This window comes from Saimiri boliviensis, chromosome 14 (assembly GCF_048565385.1).
Source record: "Saimiri boliviensis isolate mSaiBol1 chromosome 14, mSaiBol1.pri, whole genome shotgun sequence".
NCBI classification, from domain to species: Eukaryota; Metazoa; Chordata; class Mammalia; order Primates; family Cebidae; genus Saimiri; species Saimiri boliviensis.
The window spans coordinates 4028906-4052897 of record NC_133462.1 but is presented as its reverse complement, the minus strand read 5'-3'; the positions used below and the strand labels follow the sequence as shown (position 1 = coordinate 4052897).

The window sequence follows — 23992 nt, the reverse complement described above, 5'->3', positions numbered from 1 at the left end:
TTCTATATTTGTTTCCTGTTGTTGCTGTAGAAAATTATCCCAAACATGGCGTCAGGAGAGAACACACTGAGCCCTTCCACTTCTGGGGACAGAAATCAGACCCAGTCCTCCTGGGCTATAATCAGGGCATCTGCAGGGCTGCGTTCCCTCTGGAGACTCAGGGGAGAATCAGTTCCCTTGTCTTCTCCAGCCCCTAGAGGCCACCTGCATTCATGGCTCCTGGCCTTCCTCCACCTTCAGAGCCCGCAGTGGCTGCTGGATTCTCCCTCCCACTGCGCTGCTCTAATCCCCACTCCCCTCTTCCTCCTCCTCTCGTGTGGGCCCTTGTCATGACACTGAGCCCAGCTGGACAGTCCAGGCAGCCTCCCCACCTCAAGGTCAAGTCGTCAACAACCTGAGCTCCATCTTCCCTCTTCAGTCCCCTGCCCTGTAACAGAAATAGTCACAGGCTCCAGGGATGAGAATGTGGCCATCACTCACTGGGGGACAGTTATTCTTCCCCCGGCACTTATTTCTCTGTATTCAATTCCCCTTTACCCCATGTATAGTCAGGGCCTGAATAATCAGAACCTGATGGACACCTCACCAGAAGCTCTGGGATTCAGGAGGTGGGACAATGAGAAACCCAGACAGGAGCCCTCTGACCTGTGACTGTGATCTCTGACCCAGGCTGGAGTGCAGTGGTGCAATCTCGGCTCACTGCCACCTCGGCCTCCTAGGTCCAAGGAATTTTTTTTTGTTGTTTTTTGGTCCAAGCGATTCTTGTGCCTCAGCCTCCCAACTAGTGGGGATTACAGGCACCAGCCACCATGCCTGGCTAATATTTTCTTTTTTTCTTTCTTTCTTTATTTTTTTTTTTTAATAGAAACAAGGTTTCACCATTGGCCAGGCTGGTCTCAAACTCCAGATCTCAGGTGATCTGCCCACCTCAGCCTCCCAAAGTGCTGGAGGAAACTTGATTTTCTATACCATTATGTTACTGGATATTCCTGTAAAATTTAAAATGAGGGAAAGAGAGAGAGAACCATTAGTTTGGACTGTGGATTTGGGTTATGAGACAAATTCTAGATAAAACTACAAAATCTAGAATTTACGTGTTGTGTTTTTGCTAATAAAGTACAGTTCTAAGACTGTAAGTAACTGGAAAATCCTTCCCTGGAATTTAAATCATTTTAACTTCTTCTGGCTTAGTACAAGAAATACGAGCAAGAAAAATACTAGTGATTTTTTGTCACAATTACTGTAATAATGCTGATAATACCTATTAGATATTTTGCATACTACACATGCAGAAGAGTTTGAATCTCAGAAAAAAACAAAAATGCATCAAAAGTCTTCAATATCAGCACAGATTCAGTCACGTCGTGTGTGAGAGATTGGATGGGAGACGTGTTTTGAGTTGGTCATGGTGAAGGAGACGAGGTTACGATTCTGGTCAGAACAGTTTCCAGGAAGCCATGTTCCTCTCTTGACCGAACGCCCAGTGGGCCTCATGCGAGGCGGAAAGAGCCTGCGTACGTCACCATCCCATGATGTGGTCAGCATGTAAAGTGCACGGGCGGGGCACCAAGCAACATCCTGTGCGCTGCTGAAGGGGCTGGGGCGCAGCCGCCGGTCTGCACAGGCAGCACCATGGTGCTCACGGTGGTCAGCATGGCGTGTGTCGGTGAGTCCTGGAGGGAATCCAGGGAGGGAGCGATGGAGTGGGGATCTGGGCCTGGGGTGGGGATATGGGCCTGGGGTGGAGATATTGGCCTGGGGTGGAGATATGAGCCTGGGGTAGAGATATCCCCTGGGCCTGGAGGCTGGGCCTCTGCACAGCCCAGAGCCCTGTTGTCTGGGGTCAGATGGGCAACGAGGCTGAGTTTACCTTCAACCTAAAAAGCTCCTGGCTGCCAAGGCACACAGCCCATTCGGGGCAGCAGGGCAGGCCTGGTGTGTGTGCAGATGGATCGTCCATCATGCTCTTTCTTTCCAGAGTTCTTCTTGGTCCAGGGGGCCTGGACACAAAAGGGTGAGTCCTTCCCCAAATGTTAGGGTGTCATCTCCCCACATAAGGGAGTTTCCTGAAACAGAAGAAACATCCTGTGGGGGAGTCTCTCATAAACTAGGAAGAGGGGGCCCTGGGGTGCTCGGCGCACAGTTCTGACCCAGCCCTTCCCAGCCTTGCCTTCCCTTGGCTGAGTCAAGCTCTGCGGGGACTGGGGTGAGACTGGGGTGCTCCAAGCTGGGCTGTGCGGGGAGGAAGTCGTGTCACCGGCAGAGGAAGGGAGGGAAGCAGTGCTAGGGAAGGCCGACCCTCTGAGGACAAAGGTGTAACTCACACCCTCCAGCATCTCCATGACGGGAGGGGCTGCCGTGTGGCTGCTGGCATTCTACCAGAAGAGGTGGGGGAACCCCAGCCATGAGCTTCGTGTTCTAAGTCCTCTGATGGGGGCTCCGTTGTTTATTGTGGTTCACGCAGTGGCCGATACTCCATTCGCAAAGGACGTGCCCTGCAGCCCATGTCTACTTCGTGTTGTTTTATGAAAGCAGTTTTGCTGTGTTAAAATCTACTAAGAGTCCCTCATTCAGCACTTGCTCAGATTTCTCTGCTAATGCGTTTGTTGTAGGGAGACGCCATGTCTGTGCAGGATGGGTCCTTCCTGTATCTCTGAGCACCCAGGTGTGGCAGGAGCCTTAGGAACGTGGAAAGGGAGAGAATCTCCTGAGCACGGGGAGGGAGGGGCGGCTCCACATCTTCCTCTCTAAGGCGACACCTCCTTCTCCCCCAGGTGGTTGGGACACGCCCTCCCTGTCTGCCTGGCCCAGCGCTGTGGTGCCTCGACAAGGACACGTGAGTCTTCAGTGTCAATATGGTGGTGGATTTAACAACTTTACCCTGTACAAAGAAGACAGACTCCATGTTCCCATCCTCCAGCGCATTGTGTCCCGAGAGAACTTCCTCATGGGCCCCGTGACTGCAGCACACGCAGGGACCTACAGATGTCGGTGTTCTCACCGACACTCCCCTACTTCATGGACGGCACTCAGCAACCCCCTGGTGATCATGGTCGCAGGTCAGAGGGCTCCTGTCTGGGCTTCTCACTGTCCCACCTCCTGAATCCCAGAGTGGAGTGTCCAACAGGGTCCGATCACCCAGGCCCTGACTGTATTTGGGGTAAAGGGGATTAAATACAGGGAAGTGGGTGCTGTGGTGGGAGGAATAACTGTCCCCAGTGATGGCCACATTCTCATCTCTGGAGCCTGTGACTATTTCTGTTACAGGGCAGGGGACTGAAGGGGAAGATGGAGCTCAGGTTGTGGATGAGTTCACCTTAAGATGGGGAGGCTGCCTGGACTGTCCAGCTGGGCTCAGTGTCATGACAAGGGCCCACACGAGAGGAGGAGGAAGAGGGGAGTGGGGATTAGAGCAGCGCAGTGGGAGGGAGACTCCAGCAGCCACTGCGGGCTCTGAAGGTGGAGGAAGGCCAGGAGCCATGACTTCAGGTGCCTATAGGGGCTGGAGAAGACAAGGAAATTGATTCTATCCCGAGTCTCCAGAGGGAACACAGCCCTGGAGATGCCCTGATTTTAGCCCAGGAGGACTGGGTCTGATTTCTGTCTCCAGAAGTGGAAGGAGTCAGTGTGTTCTCTCCTGCTGCCATATTGTGATAATTTTCTGCAGCAGCAACAGGAGACAACACAGGAACCCAGAGTAAGGACAAGTTAAGAACCCACACCAGGAGAAGGGTGGCTACCCCGAGGTCAGCAAGGCTGGGATGCTGAGGCCACCACCAGGCTCGATTCACATAGGGAGGGGTCGATGCTCTTGGAACCAGCACCAGGGGCCGCCCTGTGGAAGCTGGGACCATGGAGGAGCACAGACATGGCAGGAGAGGCTCCCAGTCCCCACCAGGAACAGGGTATGTGGACACTGGTGCCCGCCTTACTCATCAGTTCATACCTCCTGCCAGGGATGCCACTTTGTCCACAACAGATTGAACCAGGCTGTTCAGAGCCTGGACGTGCGGCCTGTCGTGGTTCCTCTTCCGCCCTCACATGCACAGGAAGAGAGAGATTAGTGGGAAACAGAAACCACAGCCCAAGGGACGAGGCTGAGCCCAGTGGGAAGGAGTCGGGGGCTGCTAGAGACAGAGCCAGAGAAGAGGGAGGGAGACAGATGGAGGGACCTGCACCAGGGTGACGGGCACAGAAAAGAGGGCGGAGCCGCTGAGAGGGAGAGAGAGTCAGACACCGGGGAGGGGACACCTCACTCCTTCCAGGTCCCATGGATGGGATGAGAAAGGGAGACGCCTTCTAAACTCACAATCTGTTTTTTTTTCTCTTTTTTTTTTTTTTTGTCTTTTATTTTTTTCCTTTTTGTGGAGAACGGGATCTCGCTATATAGCCCAGGCAGGTCTCGAACTCCTTGGCTCAAGCTATCCTCCCACTTCTGCCTCCCTAACAGCTGGGATTACAGGCGTGAGCCACAGCGCCCAGCTAAACTCACAATTTCTTTTCTTAGGATTCCACAGAAAACCTTCCCTCCAGGCCCTCCCAGGTCCCCTGGTGAAATCAGGAGAGACGGTCATCCTGCAATGTTGGTCAGATGTCGTGTTTGAGCACTTCCTTCTGCACAGAAAGGGGATCACTGAGGATCTCTTGCACCTCGTTGGAGAGCCCCGTGATGGGGGCTCCCAGGCCAACTTCTCCATAGACCCCATGAAGCCTGACCTTCAAGGGACCTACAGATGCTACGGTTCTGTCACTCAATCCCTCTATGAGTGGTCGGCTCCCAGTGACCCCGTGGACATCGTGATGACAGGTGAGAGTGTCCAGACATTCTTCTCATTGTCACTGGGACACAGAGGGAATGATCCAGGAGTTGGAAGCCCCAGGTGCGCATGAAAAAGATGAGCGTGGGGTTCTTACGGAGAGAGACTGACTTGGTGAGGTCTGTACCAGCTGAGACAGAGAAACAGGAGACCCAAGTAGAGACCACACATCATAACAGAGGACAGACACGGGGGCCATACAGGGAGTGAGAAAACAGAAAGAGGTAAAGGGGACACACAGACAGACATGTCCCAGAGAGAGGTGTCCTTCCATGCTGGCTTGTTCAGACACCTGGCACAGGGTAGAAGTTTTATTTCTGTATTTCCTCCGTGAAGTGTTCTCTACCAGGAGAACCCAAAGACACCCAGATTTCTGACCTGAGTCGGGCTCTGTGGCCTCAGGCCTTGCGGCACTTACAGATGCCATGTTTATTCTGACACGTCTGCCTTCTGTGCAATGGAGGTGTAATCGTCCCAGGATACCACGGTCCCGGAACTCTAACCCCAGCGTGCTGTGTGTACTTGGGGTCCCCAGACTGGATTCTGAGGCTCATATTCCGAATAACCCCACATAGTATAAGATTACTGAGAGACACAGAGAGAAATCAGTGCTATCAAAATGCAAAGACGTAAACACACAGAGAATGAGCTGGGGAAGAGGATTGAGAGACTCACAGACACATAAAGAGAGAGAAAAGAGGGCAGAGAAGTGGAGGGAATGATGGAAGGGAGCAGAGAAATGCCCTAAAATCAGGGCCCTGCGGGAGGGGCACAAGGAGAGAGAAAGATGGAGATGTGGGACGGACTGCAGAGATTCCAGAGAGAACTAGAGAGACCAAGAGGCAGAGAGAGACAAGGAGGTGGAAAGAGACAGATCATAGGTGGAGAGATAGCGATACATAGATGATAAAGAGGGAGATGACAGATCACAGATAGGTTATAAATACATAGATGATTGATTGACAGATGATACATAGAGATGATGATGATGATAGATAGAGATAGGCAGACAGTCAGATAATAGAGAGATGATGCATAGATATAGATAATAGATGATTGACACATAGATAGACATGTGATCAAGAGATAGATAGACAATACATAGATAAAGATGATAGATAATTTGTAGACACCAAATACAGAAATAGACAGGTACATAATAGAAACAGGCAGAAAGTTATGAACAAGACAGAAAGTGAGAGACTCAGGATTAAAGGAAAAAGATCAACCAATCCAAGTAGAGTCAGAGAGAATAAAACAATACAAAAAAACAGAAAACCTACCTCGGGGTGGGGAAGTGAGGGGAGAGACCTAGAGAGTCAGGGAAGGTAGAAGGAGAAAACAGACATGAAGAGAGACGGGGTGGAGGGTGGCAGAGAGCGTTAGCTCACAGAGCAGGGGCGTGAGTTCTCAGCTCAGGTGTGAAGGAGCTGTGACAGGGAAGAGCCTCCTGAGTAAACTGCCTCTTCTCCTTCCAGGTCAACACGGGAAACCTTCTCTCTCAGCCCAGCTGGGCCCCACGGTCCGGACAGGCGAGAACGTGACCTTGTCCTGCAGCTCTTGGACCTCATTTGACGTGTACCATCTATCCCGGGATGGGGAGGCCCCTGAACTCAGGCTCCCTGCAGTGCCCAGCGTCAGTGGAACATTCCAGGCCCACTTCCCTCTGGGCCCTGCCAGCCACGGAGGGACCTACAGATGCTTTGGCTCTTTCCGTGGCACTCCCTACCACTGGTCAGACCCAAGTGACCCACTGTCCGTTTCTGTCACAGGTGAGCAAACCCCATACCTGTCCCATGTCTGATGATCCTGGAGCCATAGCTGAGGAACTTCCTGCTGATGATGGAGGGAAGCATGGACAGACGCAGAGAGAAGACGAACCCTGGGTGTGAGGGCGGGGTCAGGGGCACGATGGCAGACAGGGCACCTCCAAGCCCTGCTCCACGGCCCGCATGGAGGCCCGTGTTCAGGGCTCCGGGCACCCAGGCAGATGGAGAGAGCGGTCAGGACAGGCCCAGAGGAGGGGAGACGGGGCTCAGTTTGGGGAGATCAGAAGTTCCCTCCGCCCCTCAACCTCACCCATTTCCCAGAAGCCCATCCTGGCCTCTCACCCACAGAGAGACGTCATCACCAGCAACCCCCATGCCCTTTTCTTTCCATTTAGAAAAATATTTCTTGAGGTTAAATATACCTGTATAATTTACTGCCTTTACCTTTTCTTGAGACGGAATCTTGCTCCATTGCCCAGGCTGGAGTACAGTGGCATGATCTTGGCTCACTGCAACCTCTGCTTCCTGGTTTCAAGCAATTCTCCTTCCTCAGCCTCCCAAGCAGTTGATCCCAACAGGTGGACGCCACCATGCCCAGTTATTTTTTGTATTTTTAGTAGAGATGAGGTTTCACCATGTTGGCCAGGCTGGTCTTGAACTCCTGACCTTGTGGTCTGCCACCTTGGCCGCCCAAAGTGCTCAGATTACAGGCGTGAACCCCTGCGTGCGGCCTCACTTTTACCATTTCTAAGTGTAAAGTCCAGTGGTCATGGATACATTTATATTCTTTTTTATTGTTGTTACCCTCTCCGCTTCGCTTCCTGGGCCCCTGTAGCCACCATTCTCTCTACCTTCATGAGACTCACCTGTTAGCTCCTGCACGTGGGTGAGAAATGGCAATCTGTGTCATGCCCTCCTGTTCCATCCTGGTGGCTGGAAGTGGCAGGACGTCATTGCTCTTATGGAGGAGGGTTCTCCACTGTCTGTATGTGCTACGTTCTCTCTATCCACCCATCCACTGATGGGCAGGTGGGTTCACTCCACACCTCGGTTATTGTGAATTGGGCTGCACCAATCGTGGGAGCGCAGATGTCACTGCGATTCACTGATGGCCTTTCCTTTGAGTGTAAACCCAGTCGTGAGATGCAGCGGCACCATCTTGGCTCACTGCAACTCTGTCTCCTGGGTCACAGGATTCTCCTACCTCTGCCTCCCTAGCAGGAATTTTCCCTCTTTGATACAAGGGCCCTCCTTGCCATTGACCTTAGCTAAACCATGGCAACTCATAAATAGTGGAAACATGAATGAATTAAAAGCTTTCCTTAGTTTTGTAACTAATACTAGCACGTTTTCTTAGTCTCTTTCCAAGTCCTTGGAAATTACAGGTGCACGCCACCACGCCTGGCTAAGCTTTGTATTTTTTAGTACAGACAGGGTTTCGCCAGGTTGGCTAGCCTGCTCGCAAACTCCTGACCTCAAGTGAGGTGCCCGCCTCGGTTTCCCAAAGTGCTGGGATTACAGGCTTGAGCCACCACGCCTGGCCTCTTTTTAGCTTTTTTTTTTTTTAAAGACCTTCCACACTTTTCTCCATAAAACAAATTTCCATTCCTGCTGACAGGGTACCAGTGTTCTCCTTTCTCTACCTTCTTGCCAGCATTTGCTTTGCCTGTCTTGCAAAAAAGTCATTTTAGTGAGGTGAGAGGAAAACTCACTGTGATTTAAATTTCTCTGACGATGCGTGATGCTGAGCACTTTGTCATAGACGTGATGGCTATTTGTATGTGTTTTTTCTGGAGAAATGTCTGTCCATGGCTTTTGCTCTTTTTTTAATTAAATTATTTGTTTTATTGAGTTGTTTGAGCTCCTTATATTTCTAGTTTTTCATTTGTTTTTTTTTTGTTGTTGTTGTTTCATTTTGTTTTGTTTTGGGACGGAGTCTCTGTTGCCCAGGCTGGAGTGCAATGGTGCCATCTCGTCCCACTACAACCTCCCTCTCCCAGGCTCAAGGCTTCTCCTGCCTCACCCTCCTGAGTAGCTGGGATTATAGGCATGTGCCACCATGCCCGGATGATTTTGTATTTTTAGTAAAGACAGGGTTTCTCCATGTTGGTCTGGCTGGTCTCAAACTCACAATGGCACCCTTGTCAAAGTCCACTGAACGGGCTGTGCATGGTGGCTCACACCTGCAATCCCAGCACTTTGGGAGACCAAGGTAGGTGGATCACCTGTGACCTGGAGTTCGACACCAGCCTGGCCAACATGATGAAACCCCTTCTCCACTACAAGTACAAAACTTAGCTCACCATAGTGGTTGGTGCCTATAATACCACTAGTTGGGTGTCTGAGGCAAGAGAATTGCTTGAAACCAGGAGACGGAGGTTGCAGTGACCTGAGACTGCACCTCTGCACTACAGCCTGGGTGACAGAGCAAGATTCCATCTCAAAAAAAAAAAAAAAAAAAAAAAAGCCATTGGCTGTGAATGCATGGGTTATGTCTGCGTTCTTCATTCTCCTCCACTGTTCTATGTGCCTTTCTTTATGCCAGTGTCATGCTGTTTTGCTTACTACGGCTCTGTAACATATTTTTAAGTCAGGTAGTGTGATGCCCCTGTTTTCTCCTTATACCTTGAAGTCTCAAGACAGTGGGCATCACATACAATAGTTATGGAGCAGAGGACCCCAGGACTCCCAGGCCAGGGCCCAACATCAGATAACAGAGTGTGGGCCATGAACCGACCTCACAGATTTCCACTGAGTACAAGACAGGCATCCTCATTGCCACACCTCTCTCCTGTCCCGTGTTCTAGGAAATCCTACAAGCGGTTGGCCTTCACCCACTGAACCAAGCTCCAAAACTGTTGAGTAAAGGACCCTCCTGTCTCTGCTTTAGGAAACCTGGGGAGGCGGAAGCCTTGGATTCAAGTGTTGGCTCAGCACCTCTCAGCTCGGTGACTGAGGGCCTGTCTTCTACCATCTCTGAACCCCAGACACTCCAACAGTGCAAGGGATCTGGGGCCAGCGCAGGGCTCAGTGAAGTCTCTTACTCTCCAATTTTCTGCAGCTGAGACCTCCTTGAGGCTAGAAGAGTGATTGCAAATCTGACATCCTTCTCAGGAAAAAATGCAGTGTTTGTTCTGCCTGCATTCCTAACTGGAGGATAAATGCCTGGGGGGCTGGAGAGGGAAAGAAAGGGAACATCTGATGAGGGTGGGCGTTTTAGAGAAGTTCCACTTGCCAAGGAATTAACTCCTGTGGGTCATGATGCAAACCTGGCTGACTCAGCGGAGCAAGAGCGTTGGAGTAAGAGAACCGAGCTCACGCACGTACACTTTGACTCCATCACTCACTCGATGCAATCACTCACTGCAATCTCCGCCTCCTGGGTTGAAGTCCCTCCGCCTCCTGGGTTGAAGATGACTTCAACCCAGGAGGCGGAGGTTGCAGTGAGCCGAGGTTGCAGCACTGCACTCCAGCTTGGGTGACACAGGGAGGCTCCATTTCAAAAATCAAAATTAAAAAATACGTAAATATTGTATAACACACACAAATGACAAAGGCACCTGAATTCCAATCATCATTTTTCTACTTCTCTATAATTACTGTTTTGATCCCTAATCTTATACATTAGAAAATCAGCCTAGACCCTCTTCCCTATTTGGAAAGCATCAGATCATATGGAAAATGGGAAAGCCCTCGACCCACCAGCACAGGTCCTGAAATAGAGAAAGTGCTCTATTCATGGCATAAAAGTTGCCCCCTCACCCAAATCCCCGCCTCACCCCTACTTCCAATCACGTGTGGAGATACAGATAGATGATGGGGGGGGGGGGGGAAACTAATATTCTTTGAGTGAGCTCAGTTCTTGGACTCAGAGAGCAAAGCCAGCACTATCTCCTGGTCCCCTTTCCTACTAATTCACAGAAGGACAGGCTGTATTTTGAAGCAATAGATGATGGAGGGGGTTGTTCCTCCCCCTGCCTCTCAGGTAGACCAGCAGCCTATTATACGTCTCACGAGATCACACAAAGTAACACGTTGCCCACAGGCTTCTGCACTATTTCCTGGCTGTTCCATGTAAGACAGTTCTATTTCACTTCTTTTGATTTCGATTTCACTTTTTTTTTCCTTTTCTTGGAGAATGTAATTTGTTTGAGTCAAGGGCGTTGTGGATGTAGAAGTTGTAACGCACGTTCACTGTGTATCAGTCCCCGTCCAGTCTTCCTGGAGAAGACTCTGAACACCTCCTGGCCTGCACCTGGCGCCATGCCAGTTTCTATCACTGACAGTCACTCCAGGGAGACAGAGCACAGACAGAATACATTACATAAAGCAGGTTCATTACTCACAGATCAGCGGCAAGTGACGGCAGAAGCCTACCTTTCAGGGCCAGCCAGTCCCCCGAGGCTCAGAAAAGCTGCCCAGGACACACAGAGTCACCCCATATGCAGTGTCCCTGGGGGAACTGAAAAGCAGCCCCGCCTGGGTTTTGCATCCTGGAGCCACAGGAAGCACTGGGCTAAAGCACTGCATCACACCCTCCTCTAGGAAGAGCAGGAGAAGAGCCAAGGCTGTTCTGAGACGTTCCTCCTGATCTCAGGACGGTGCTGTCTTAGTCCATTTTTGTTGCTGTCAAGGAACACGTGAGCCTCGGTAACTTCTAAAGAAAACAGATGTGTGTGGCTCACGGTTCTACAGGCTGCACTAGAAGCATGGCACCAGCCTCTATTTTTTGTGATGCCTCAGGCTGCTCCCACTCTGGCAGAAGAGAAATGGAGTGTGTGTGTGCAGAGACCACAGAGATCACATGGCAAGAGAGGGAGCAGGAGGTGGAGGGGCGATGGAGCTTCAGGGTTCTCTTTCACAACCCACTCTCCAGGAACTAGTAGAGGGAAAACTTGCTAATCTCGTCTCATGGGGACAGCATTAATCTATTCATGATGGATCCACCCCATGAACCAACCACCTCCCACTAAGCCCAGCCTCCCACACTGGGGGTGAAATTTCAATGTGAGGTTTGAAGAGGATCAAACATCTAAACCAAAGCAGTTGTATCATCAGCTCTTTCTGTGGTTACTATGAGAACTGTAAGTGAGAAAGCAGGAGAAAGCCGAGTCTCCCGCCACATGGGTGCTTGTCCTAAAGAGACGTTGTGTGTGGTTACCTGGCAATGAAGAGATGAGAGACAGTCCATGTAGAGGAACTGCTGTGGTCAGCCTCTTCTTGGATTCCCATCTTCCTCCAGGTAACCCCAGACACCTGCACGTTCTGATTGGGTCCTCAGTGGTCATCATCCTCTTCATCATCCTGCTCTTGTTTCTCCTTCATCGCTGGTGGTCCACGAAAAACAGTAAGTCTCATGAAGCAGAGGCCAGAGACCTCAGGGCCATCTGCAGAAGCAGGATGGAGCACACAGGTGTGTGTTCCTCACTGGCAGGATGGTCCCTGGCCCAAGTCAGGAACCGCAGAAGCAGGGCTTTCTAGAGAGAGCACCAGACACCCTGCCCCTGCTCACAGATCATTGCCTGATTCTGAACTGTATCCTCACCCCTCCTCCAGCCACTGACATCAGGAGAAGGTTCCATGCCAGGCAGCAAGTGAGAGACAGAATCAATGGGATGGGAATTGCAAGCTCTTCATGGGAGGGGTCCTTGTACTCAGAGAGGTAGAATGTGTGAGTCAGGCTGTTGGCAGCGGAGGGCCCTCAGGCACCCATGGCCTCCCCCTGTGTGTTGGTGTCTGCACATGAAATGAGGACCCAGAAGGACCCTCTCAGGTGTTTTGATGACTTCCGTCTCCTTCAGATGCTGCAGTAAAGGACCAAGAGCCTGAGGCAGACAGAAGAGTGAACAGGGAGGTAGGTGCTCCTTGGCCCAGCCTCGGGGATGGGGTCTTATTCCCTAATAGTCCCGAAGAATGTGAGCCCCTCCCTCACTCAACATTTCCCTCTCTCCAGGACTCTGGAGAAAAAGACCCTCAGGAGGTGACATACGCACAGCTGGATCACGACGTTTTCACACAGAGAAAAATCACTCGCCCTTCTCAGAGGCCCAAGAGACCGCCACCAGAAACCAGTGTGTACATGGAACTCCCAAATGTGGAGCCCAGATTGAAAGTTGTCTCCTGTCCGTGAGCCACAGACAGGCCCTGAGGGGTCCTCTAGGGAGACAATGGCCCTGACTCAAACCCAGCTTGCCAGCTCCAGTGTAGCAGCAGCTGGGACCTGAAGGCGTGAGTCTGTGTCTTAGGGGATCGCTCTTCCTCACACCATGAATCTGAACGTGGCTCTCTCTCGCTTACAAATGTCTGCGGTCCTCGCTGCCTGCTGGACAGAAAACACACTCGGCTTAACACAAAATTCTCCATTTCACTTGACCCCTGCCCACCTCTCCAAACTAACTGGGTTACTTCCTGGTCCTACCTGAGGCTGCAGTCACAGTGAGAAACTCACAAGTCCAGACTTCCAGACATACAGGAGGCTCCCTCTTAACACAGCACTTAGACACGTGCTATTCCACCTCCCCTCATGCTGTTCCACCTGCCCTCAGACTTTGAGGGATTTTGCAGCCTTCTGTCATCAGTAAAATTTTTAAGCTCTTTTTATATATAATTTCAATGTCGTTCTCTTCAAATAAACACGTCTGCCCTCATGAGTTAGGTAATGTGAGTCTTTTTTTGCCTAAGCTTTTGGTGTTATCATGACTATTTCCATATAACCACATATGTTCTCCACTGGGTTCTCATCCCTGGACTGGGAGCTTCTGGAAACAGGTGGAGCCTGGTTTGTCCCTGGGACTCCAATTTCCATCCAAAGATGCAGCACATAGAAGATCCCAGAACCGTGAATCAGATGGACACGTGCTCTTCTTACTCTCTGCAGACCTGGAAAGCTCACAGAGTAATTCCAAGATGAAGCATCTGCTGGGTCATCGCCTTGTTAGTCTCATCTCCACGAGGACACTTATCAAAACACCATCTTTCACAGGATAAATACACAGTCGGTCCTCCGTATCTGTGGGGTTTACAGCTGTGTATCAAACCAAGTATAAAGCAAAAATATTCAGAGGAAAAAAATCCACAAAGTTCCAAAAGGCAAGACTATATTGAATGGACCCGAGTGAAGCTGTGCGTAGCCTGTATCAGGAATTATAAGTCATCTAGAGAGGATCCGACGTATACAGGAGGATGTGCAGGGTGATATGCACTCACTAAGCCATTTCATGTAAGAGGCTGGAGCATCTGCAGATTTTGGCATCTGAGTGAGGATCCTGGGACCAGTCACCCAGAAGAGTAAAGGACAACTGTATGTAATTTTTATTTGTCAATTTTATAAATAAATCGTAAAATATTTACAATAAGAAGATAAAAAAGAAGCAGTGTTTTCACAAGGCCAGAATACATTTACATTTATGTTTCAGACAAGTCACTCTTTGGTCCAGTGTTATTTATTGAGAAGACATTCTATTCCACCTTAAAGCACATGGCAGCCTTTGTCAACTCTAAAGGGCCTATGTGTGCACGGATGTGTTTTAGACACTGTTTTCTGCTCACTGGCTGTGTCCACTCTCATTAGGATGCTGCAGTTTATGTGACTTTATACAACCCCTTAAAATTTGGTAGCCTGAGTCCTCTAATTTCTTATTAGAGGCTGTTTTCCAATTTTTTTTTTTTTTTTTTTTTTTGATACAGACTCTCCATCTCTGACCCAGGCTGGAGTGCAGTGATGCGATCTTGGCTCACTGCCACCTATGCCTCCTAGGTCCAAGCGATTCTTGGGCCTCGGCCTCCCAACTAGAGGGATTACAGGCACCCACCACCATGCCTGGCTAATTTTTTTTTTTTTTTTTTTTTTTTTTGCGTATAAACAAGGTTTCACCATATTGGCCAGGCTGGTCTCGAACTCCAGATCTCAGGTGATCCACCCACCTCATTGGCCTCACAAAGTGCTGGGCAAAAGTTGATTTTCTATAGGATTATATTACTGGATATTTCTGCAAATTTTAAAATGAGGAAAAGAGAGAGAGAGAATCATTAGTTTGGACTCTGGTTTTGGGTTATGAGACAACTTCTAGATAAAACTACAAAATCTAGAATTTACAAGTTGTGTTTTTGCTAATAAAGTACACTTCTAAGACTGTAAATAACTGGAAAGTCCTTCACTGAGAATTTAAATCATTTTACCTGCTTCTGGCTTAGTACAAGAAATACGAGCAAGAAAAATACTAGTTTTTTTTGTCACAATTACTCTAATAATGCTAATAATAGCTCTTAGGTATTTTGCATACTACACATGTAGAAGATTGGATCCGAGACGTGTTTTGAGTTGGTCATGGTGAAGGAGGCGAGGTGACGATTCTGGTCAGAACAATTTCCAGGAAGCCATGTTCCTCTCTTGACCGAACACCCAGTGGGCCTCATGCGAGGTGGAAAGAGCCCGCGTACGTCACCTGGCTGCATACGTCACCGTGGCTGAAGTGAGGTGTAGGACAGCTCCAGCCCTCAGCTCCCCATCCCAACCCAGCAGGCCCTCAGGACCAGCTTGTCCCTCCCACAGAGTCTGATCCCCGGAGTGGTGAGTGAGGGGCTCTGAGTGGGAGGTGGGCGGGGAGGGGGGCAGGGTCCAGGTGAGGCAGGGCTGGGTTCTGTCATTGGATTAAGGCTCCTCTGGAGATGGTGACGTGGATAGGCCCCTCCCCTATTTGGGCCTCAGTTTCTCCAAGTGTAAAGGAGAGAGGCCTGTGCTGTGGGACTGTGACTGGGGAGGGCAGGGCCCCTCGGCTGGGGCACTGGCGACTGGCAGCTTTGGGCACAGGGCCCGCTCACACTTCCCTCCTGAAGAAGTGGCGCTCAGTTTTGCTCTGGGGACACGCAAATGTGCCAGGTTTCTCCATACTCTCCCTGGACCTGGGGCAGCAGGGGCCAAGGCAGAGGTGGCAGTGAATTCAAAGGACTTCTCAGGGGCTTCTGAGAATGGGGCTTTCAGAGGGCATCCAGCCAGGGCCACAGTGTTCAGGTGGGGGCGGGACGGGTACACTGGGGCCCTGAAGCTGGCAAGCCGCATTTAGCAGGAAGGAAGCCCCATTTAGCAGGAAGGAAGGCCCATTTAGCTGGAAGCAACAGAAGTGAGCGAGCCATGGGGTGCTCAGCTTGGCTGCTTCTGTGCCCCAGCTGTCATATTTATCCTCGGAGCCCACAGAGGTGCCTGGCCTCCTCCCTCCCCGCTAAGGCAGCGGCAGCTGGACCCAGTCTGCTCAGCGATCAGAATCCTGTGAGATTCCATGTGGGCTCTGGAGGCACCTCTGCCAAGTCTCCAGGAACTCCTTGTGTGCCTCTGCAGGCCAAGGTGGGTCAGGGGTTCTTCTGTGAGCAGGATTGCAAAGGGCCAAGATAGGGGCGTGGATCCCAGGGCTCACACCCACTCACCTCTTCCCAGTGTTAGGGAGCCTCTCACCCACTCACCCCTTCCTCATGTTAGGGAATCTGTCACTCACTCACCACCTCTCCATGTTAGGAACCTCTCCTGGCTCTCAGCTTTTTCCTGTGCTTTCCATGTCCTCAGTCTCTGCTGAGCCCCAGTGCGCTCTCTTAGAAGATCCTCTTGGTATTTTGGTATTTACTCACCATTTTGATTCCTCTTAACGAGAGAGGCACATGCCAGCTATTTCCGTTCAGCCAACTTGAACCTGAACCCCCAGTCATTTTTCCTCCACTTTTTCCTTTGGGAAATCCAGTCCCAATGTGCTTGTCATTCATTTCAGAATAATTTGTATTTTCTCCAGTAGTTTTAAAATGACTTTTTATTTATTCTAAATATCCTTCACTCTACCACAGTAAGACATTAATTTCATTTATAAATTTATGCACATTAAGATTATGTTCTTTCATCATTTCTGTAAAAATGTCAACTATTTTCTTTGCAGGTATTTACTGACGAACATGCCCCTTATTTCTTTCATTCTGAAAGTGTGACACAGAGATATCAGCTCACTCCTGTCATTCTATTTCTTGTGTGCATTAATTATCTTTGCTATTTTTTTCATTTCTAAGGTTTCTCTGATGACTTATGAAAATTTTAATAATATTCTACACCAATATAGTATTTATCATTTTAGCTGTGTCTTGTTCTTGCTGAAATTATTTCTAAGTACGTTAATATAATTTACTATTTTTCATCTGACAATATCTATCCAATTCATTTCTATAATTGCCTGTTTTTTCTCTAATGGACTCTGTGATTTTCATTCCTCTGGGGTGGTTTTCCTCTCACACACCTGATCTTCCATACAGAGTTTCTCCCAGGGCTGACTCAGGAATGAAAACTCATGAGGTATTGCTGTAGCCACTCCTGCCCTGCAGTGTCCACACTCCCAAGCTTGGAATCAGCTCTGTGACATGCCCAGCACGGCGGGGCCCACGTGAGCCTCACACACATGTGCGAGAGATGCCCGGTCCAACAATGATAAAGCACTTCTGTGTCATGTGCACCAGGGCGAGGTGGCTCTGTGCTGAGTGTGGCCTGAGTCACTGAACTGAGCTATTCCAGATTCTGTCCACAAACACAGATGAGGGGGAGCCACGGTCTCCCCAGGGTCCCACGGTTTCCTCCACTTTTCTCTTTGTTCTGAGAGAGAGACAAAGGGCCATGCCTGCTCTGTGGGCTGGACGGATGCATGTTTTACCTGCAGCCTTGAACTCAAGCTGAGGTCTTGAACATTCCCAGTTTCTGATAAAGCACCTTAGGTTGTTTCTAGAAAACACTGAAAAATTAATCCTTTTGCTATTGGTGTGGAAACAAGCCCTGCCTTGAACCAAACTCCTGAAATTCTCAGGTTAAATTTCATTACCCAATCCCCTCACTGCAGGCACCCAACAGAAAAGTCACAGATGCAGGATGAGATGACTCACTTTTAAAACGGGGAAGCTGAGAAGGGAACTATTTTGTTGAAAGGAAACCCACAATCCAGTGCCAAGAAAGAAGTCAACTTTTCTTCCCATTTCCCTGCATCTCTTCTCTGTGCTCGCGGCCACACGCAGCTCAGCCTGGACTGCACGGCCAGGTGTCAGGTGCGTCTCTGCTGACCTGAGCCGGCCTGCAGCATGGACCTGCATCTTCCCTGAAGCATCTCCAGGGCTGGAGAGAGGACAGCTGTGGTAATGCCCCTGCACTGCTGTGCAGATGGACGAGGTGAGGGAGGGAGGGAGACCCCATGGGGAGGCTGTGAGGAGGAAGGGGAAGCCCTCGCTCACCCTCGTCTGGAAGGGCAGATGTAGAAAAGCACCAGTTCTATTTGCTGCTACATCCCAGCTCCCAGTGAGATGAAAACAAATGAGACAGACAGTGGCTGGTGGTCAGGAAAGACCCCATTACAGTCTGAAATGTCTGCATAGGGGTTGGGCCCACCCCCACCTCAGCCCTAAAGGAATGAGAGCCAGGCTCCTGGGGAGGGCAGTTTTGCTTCCTGTGTGGGTGCAGATGACACAATCCCATGACAAGAAGGACGCAGCCTCCAAGTGTCCACACCCTGTGTGTCTCTGTCCTGCCAGCACCGAGAGCTCATCCATCCAGAGAGCAGGGCAGTGGGAGGAGACGCCATGACCCCCATCCTCATGGTCCTGATCTATGTCGGTGAGATTTGAAGAGGGAGCTGAGATTCTAACCTAGGAGGGACCTCACCCCACAGCCAAACTCTGGTCCATGAGGAGACCCCAGGGCTCACGAATACCCCAGGGAGGGACGGACCTGCTCAGGCTTCAGGGGCAAATCTCTCACAGGAAACTCTCTTCCAGGGCTGAGTCTGGGCCCCAGGACCCACGTGCAGGCAGGTGAGTCTGTCCCCAGCTGGCCCAGGTCCTCCTCCTCACTGGGGACAAGGGCCTCCCCCGTGCAGCTGGGGAGGGGAATAGCAGTTCTGGGCTGACTGATGGGGGTCTGGAGGGTCCTGGGCTGAGAGCTGGAATCTGTTGGGTTGGATGGAAATGACTTAGAATCTGACCTCTGCTTTCCTGCCAGGGACTGTCCCCAAGCCCACCCTCTGGGCTGAGCCAGGCTCTGTGATCACCCCGGGGAGTCCCGTGACCCTCAGGTGTCAGGGGAGCCTGGAGACCCAGGAGTACCGTCTATATCGAGGAAGGAAAGCAGCATCCTGGATAATGCGGATCCCACAGGAGCTTGTGAAGAAGGGCCAGTTCCCCATCCAGTCCATCGCCTGGGAACACACAGGGCCGTATCGCTGTCAGTATCGAGGACGCACTTACTGGTCAGCGTTCAGTGACCTCCTGGAGCTGGTGGTGACAGGTGAGAGGACACTCGGGTCCCAGCCACAAGCTCTGAGGGGGTCTGCATTCAGGGGCATCTCCCTTTCATAGCCCAGCCCTGGGGATCATGTGGGAGGTGTGAGCCCCACTTAACACGATGCCTCCTTCTCATCTAGGAGCCTACATCAAACCCACCCTCTTAGCCCTGCCCAGCCCTGTGGTGACCCCAGGAGGAAACGTGACCCTCCAGTGTGGCTCACAGGTGGCATTTGATGGCTTCACTCTGTGTAAGGAAGGAGAAGATGAACACCCACCATGCCTGAACTCCCATGTCCGTACCCATGGGTCGTCCTGGGCCGTCTTCCCCGTGGGCCCCGTGAGCCCCAGTCGCAGGTGGACGTACAGGTGCTATGGTTATGGCTCAAGCTCTCCCTATGTGTGGTCTTTACCCAGTGATGTCCTGGAGCTCCTGGTCCCAGGTGAGAAATTCACAGCATTGCCTGGAGATCCCTGAGTCTCTGGGCAGGTGGGGAGGAGCCGCGTCTCAGGGCAGCTCCAGGTGGGACGATGTTGGGGTGAGAGGGCTCAGGGCTCCTGGGTCAGAGACACAGGAATATCAGCAGTGGTGAGGCCGAGGGAGAGGGAGGATTTGTGGGGAGCCTGAGGGTCGGCTCCTGGAGACCATGACCACCTTTCCCAGGTGTCTCTAAGAAGCCATCACTCTCAGTGCAGCCGGGTCCTGTCGTGGCCCCTGGGGAGACCCTGACCCTCCAGTGTGGCTCTGATGTCGGCTATGACAGGATCGCTCTGTACAAGGAGGGGGAACATGACCTCCTCCAGCGCCCTGGCCGGCAGCCCCAGGCTGGGCTCTCCCAGGCCAACTTCACCCTGAGCCCTGTGAGCCACTCCCACGGGGGCCAGTACAGATGCTCCGGTGCACACAACGTCTCCTCCGAGTGGTCGGCCCCCAGTGACCCCCTGGACATCCTGATCGCAGGTGAGGAGCCCAGCGGGTTCAGTCAGGGGCCCAGGCTCTGCACAGGCCCTTCCAGGGAGCCCAGGTGATGGCCGGGATGAGGGGTGGGGGTCCCAAGGGAGGGAGAGACAGACAGAGACAGGGGATGGGCGGGGAGGGGGAGACTCAGAGAAAACAGAGACTGAGGGTCCCAGAGAGAGGCCTGGGGAGGTCTCAGCTCAGAACAAGTTGGGGCAGCCCCTCACGCATCCTCTTCTCTCCAGGACAGATCCCTGACACACCCTCCCTCTCAGTGCAGCCGGGCCCCAGGGTGGCCTCAGGGGAGAACGTGACCCTGCTGTGTCAGTCACAGGGGTGGATGGACACTTTCCTTCTGACCAAGGAGGGAGCAACTGATGCCCCACTGTGTCTAAGATCAAAGTACCAAGCTCATAAGTACCAGGCTGAATTCCCCATGAGTCCTGTGACCTCAGCCCATGCGGGGACTTACAGGTGCTACGGCTCACGCAGCTTCACCCCCTACCTGCTGTCTCACCCCAGTGAGCCCCTGGAGCTCATGGTCTCAGGTGAGGGCCCTGACCCTGTCCTCTCTGAGCTCAAAGGCTCAGCTCAGGCCCTGACCCCAGGAGAGCTCTGGGCTGGGATGGAGGGAGGGGGCTCTGAAGGAGGCTCAGCCAGAGGAGCCTCAGCCCTCAGAGGGAAGGAGGACAGTGGGGCCCTCCCAGGCACACCCACCCTCAGCCGCATCACCAGCATCAGGAAGGCGGGGGGAGCAGACGGGAACTTGGCCTCCCCCAGGGCAGTCCTGAGGCTCCCAGAGGATCCCGTTCCTCTCAAGGACCAAGCACAGACTTCCCTCCAGGGAGCTGGACAGAGACAGAGCGAGGACCACAGGCTCCCAGGGGCTCTGAGGCTGCGCTGGTGAGGGGTGGGGTTGAGGCAGTGGGAGATCTTGGGGCCCAGCCTGGGCGAGGAGCAGCCAGGCTGAAGTGGGGAGTAGGACAGCCCCAGCCCTCTGATCCCCATCCCACCCCAGCAGGTCCTCAGGACCAGCTTGTCCCTCCCACGGAGTCAGATCGCCGGAGTGGTGAGTGAGGCGCTCTGAGCGGGAGGTGGGCGGGGAGGTGGGCAGGGTCCGGGGAGGCAGGGGTGGGTTCTGTCATTGGATTAAGGCTCCTCTGGAGATGGTGACATGGATAGGCCCCTCCTCTGCCTGGGCCTCAGTTTCTCCAAGTGTAAAGGAGAGAGGCCTGCACGGGTGGGAAAGTTCCTTTCAGCTCTGACTCCCAGGTTTGACCTCCTGGGAGAGGAGGCCCCCCAGGGAAGCCTCCAGACCTGATTCCTCAGGGGCCTGGGCTGTCCCACCTGCAGCAGTAACGGCTACCTGGGGCAGGGGAGGGGAGCAGGGCCCTGGGTTGGAGCATTCAGGCTCTTTCCCTCAGCTCCGGGGCTCGGCTCAGTGCATGGAAGAAGGGCTGCAGGTCAGACTCCTGGGTCCCCTTCCCAGCTCTGCCACTTCCTGGCTGGGGATCCTGGGGCAGGTGATTCCCCTCTCTGAGCCTCAGGTTTTCATCTGTAAAGTGGGTTGGGTGGATGTTTCAATTCCCCAAGGTAATCCTGTGTCTCCCAGAAGATCCTGTTCCCCTCAAGAACTCAAGCATGGGCTTCCCTCCAGGAGCTGGGCAGAGACAGAGGAGGAGCCACAGGCTCCAGGGGAGGTTATATAAGTTACATCTAACCTTACATACCACCTGTTATATAACTTATATCTGAATATGTCTCTCCTCCTGGTTTTGAGTCTCAGGAGCAGCTGAGACCCTCAACTCATCACAAAACAAGTCTGACTCCAAGGCTGATGAGGGAGGAGATGCTTGAGGTGACGGAGCTGGCACAGAGTGTTGGGTCCTGTCAAGGGGAGGTGGGTGCCCTGGGTGGACATCCAGAGGTCCTGGGTGATGCTGATCCTCCTTGATCTCTGTGACCTCTTTGTCCACTCTCCCCAGCCTCACAGCCCCAGGATTACACAGTGGGGAATCTCATCCGCATGGGCATGGCTGGCTTGGTCCTGGTGGTCCTCGGCATTCTGCTATTTGAGGCTCAGCACAGCCAGCGAAGCCCCCAAGATGCAGCCAGGAGGTGAACAGCAGAGAAGATAGTGCAGCCTTCAGAGTGCTGGAGCCTTGGGAACAGATCTGATGATCCCAGCAGGTTCTGGAGACCATTTAGGGCTGATGCTATCTGGACTGTCTGCTGATGATTTCTAGAGGGAGGAAATCAGAGTTCGAGCACAGAGACATTTTCCAGGGTGATCCATGGAGGACCATGAACATGTGATACTTTCCTCTCTATGAATGTTGACTTCCCATCGTTGGGTCCCCTTCTTTTCCTCCCCCACACATGAGGCTCCATCCCACGTGGCAGCCTCGGGTCCGCACCTCTGCACACCGGCGTGCTCTGGTCCATGGCGTGTAACACAGTCTTCCTTATTCATCATTGCCACACTCCCTGGTGAGAATTATTGAGCCTCCATCTCCTCAGTTCAGAGTTCCAAATGTGGTCCAGTAAATAAATCAATGGGAGAGCATTGGATTTCAATCAGGAAAAGATCAATCCACCCGGATGCCCCAACACCCTCTCCAGACCCTACGAGCCCTTCCTTCTTTCTCAGATGCTATCTCTGTGACTTCCCCTCAGATCATTGTGTGACCATCACTGCCATCCTGTTCCACAGCATCATCCTCACCTGACACCCGCTCAGCAGTCACTCCCATTTCCTCTCCCTCCAGCACCTGGTAACCACGAGTGTGCTTTCTGTCTCTATGGATTTGCATATTCGGTCTGAAAACATTTCAATCCACCCATGACCTGTGAGTTCCTCACTTCATGACGTCCCGCCTTTCTAGGCAGAGCCAAAGTACACCGTGTGAAAACAATGATAAGCATTTACAATGTGTTGGTGATCCACGGAAGGAAAATCACGGAAGTAGGAGAGACATCCAGCTGAAGACGAGACCTCAGGCCAATGAATCTTGTCAATGGGTTGAGCTGTTTCTTTCTACTCACTGTGACAGTCAGATAGAAACATGCAAAAATGACTGAGGCTGATTCTTCTCTGACTTCTCCCAAACAGCAAGAGGACTTGAGTCCCAGCATTAAAGCGTTAAACTTTCCTAGGTCAAAGACCACTGTGTCTGAAGGATGTAAAACAGCCTCATAGGATGGAATGGTTGGGGGAAGGATCCTGAGGGACCAAAGAATCCTGAACTTTCTAGGACAAAGGGAACAGCCATTCCCCGTTTACCATGTAGAATAAATACATTCCATTAGGGACATTTTCAAAGACTCAACAGAATATGAATGATTACAGTATTATGGTTATAGGTAAAGCATAATATTGTATACATGTTAATATTTGAGAATATCTTCCAAGTCATAGTTTGATTGTGCCAAGCCAAAAACTTGAGCCAGATTTCAGTGATGTCAAGCGGGAGACTATGGTATCTGTCACCAATTACCTTCCTGCATACCTGGCCACCAGCCTTTCCCATGGATCCACGTGTGTCTCGTGACTCTCTGATACGAATCCTGTGAACACACTGACCTCTGCCTTCTACGTGACTGACTTGTAGGGTACTTTTTCAACATCTCCTGGCCTTTTGTTTTTCTGTTGGGAAGTCCAATCCCAATGTGCATGCTACTCTACTGACAGGCTGAGTTGAAAATCACAGAACACAAACATGCGTTTTAGACTATACAATTTATGCCGGACAACTTGAGTCTAGCATATATACTTTTTAATCTACTCCTGATATTTTTCAATGTATTGTGGTAGGTCAAGATTTGCATTTCACGTTTAAATGTGTGCACCCTAGCACTTAATTAGTCTTCCCTCGTCTCTGTCGAATGTTCAACTCTGTAATTCGTGAGTTGTTGCCTGATGTCATTCCCCCTTCTTTCCTTCTGACATGTGCAGTAGATATGAGGTCCTCCCTCCTCACAATATTCCCCCAAGGATGGTGAATTTCCACTTTCGGTGCCTCCATGGTGCATTTTGGAAAATTCTATTTTGTTTTCCAATTTCATAAATGTCTCTTCAGCTGTATCTTGACCCTGATAGAATAAATATTTTGATTGTATTCTTCAATAGAAATTTTCACCTCTAGGATTTCTTACTCATT

General features: G+C 51.3%; 2 protein-coding genes across 2 annotated transcripts; both read left to right on the top strand.

Moving 5' to 3' along the window:
* Positions 1 to 1088: 1088 nt before the first annotated feature.
* LOC141581232 (killer cell immunoglobulin-like receptor 3DL3) lies at positions 1089 to 13224 on the top strand. The gene is given in 9 exon segments (XM_074385949.1): positions 1089 to 1666; positions 1979 to 2014; positions 2775 to 3059; positions 4508 to 4807; positions 6296 to 6589; positions 11829 to 11933; positions 12388 to 12440; positions 12540 to 12712; positions 12714 to 13224. Coding segments are annotated over 9 exon segments (1377 nt in total). The 5' UTR covers positions 1089 to 1632; the 3' UTR covers positions 12811 to 13224.
* A 4890-nt stretch (positions 13225 to 18114) lies between these two features.
* LOC104650253 (leukocyte immunoglobulin-like receptor subfamily A member 3) lies at positions 18115 to 23992 on the top strand. The gene is made up of 8 exons (XM_074385531.1): positions 18115 to 18209; positions 18371 to 18406; positions 18594 to 18878; positions 19015 to 19317; positions 19539 to 19835; positions 20078 to 20735; positions 21186 to 21295; positions 21818 to 23992. The coding sequence occupies exons 1-8, from the start codon at positions 18176 to 18178 to the stop codon at positions 21952 to 21954; spliced, it is 1860 nt and encodes a 619-aa protein (XP_074241632.1). The 5' UTR covers positions 18115 to 18175; the 3' UTR covers positions 21955 to 23992.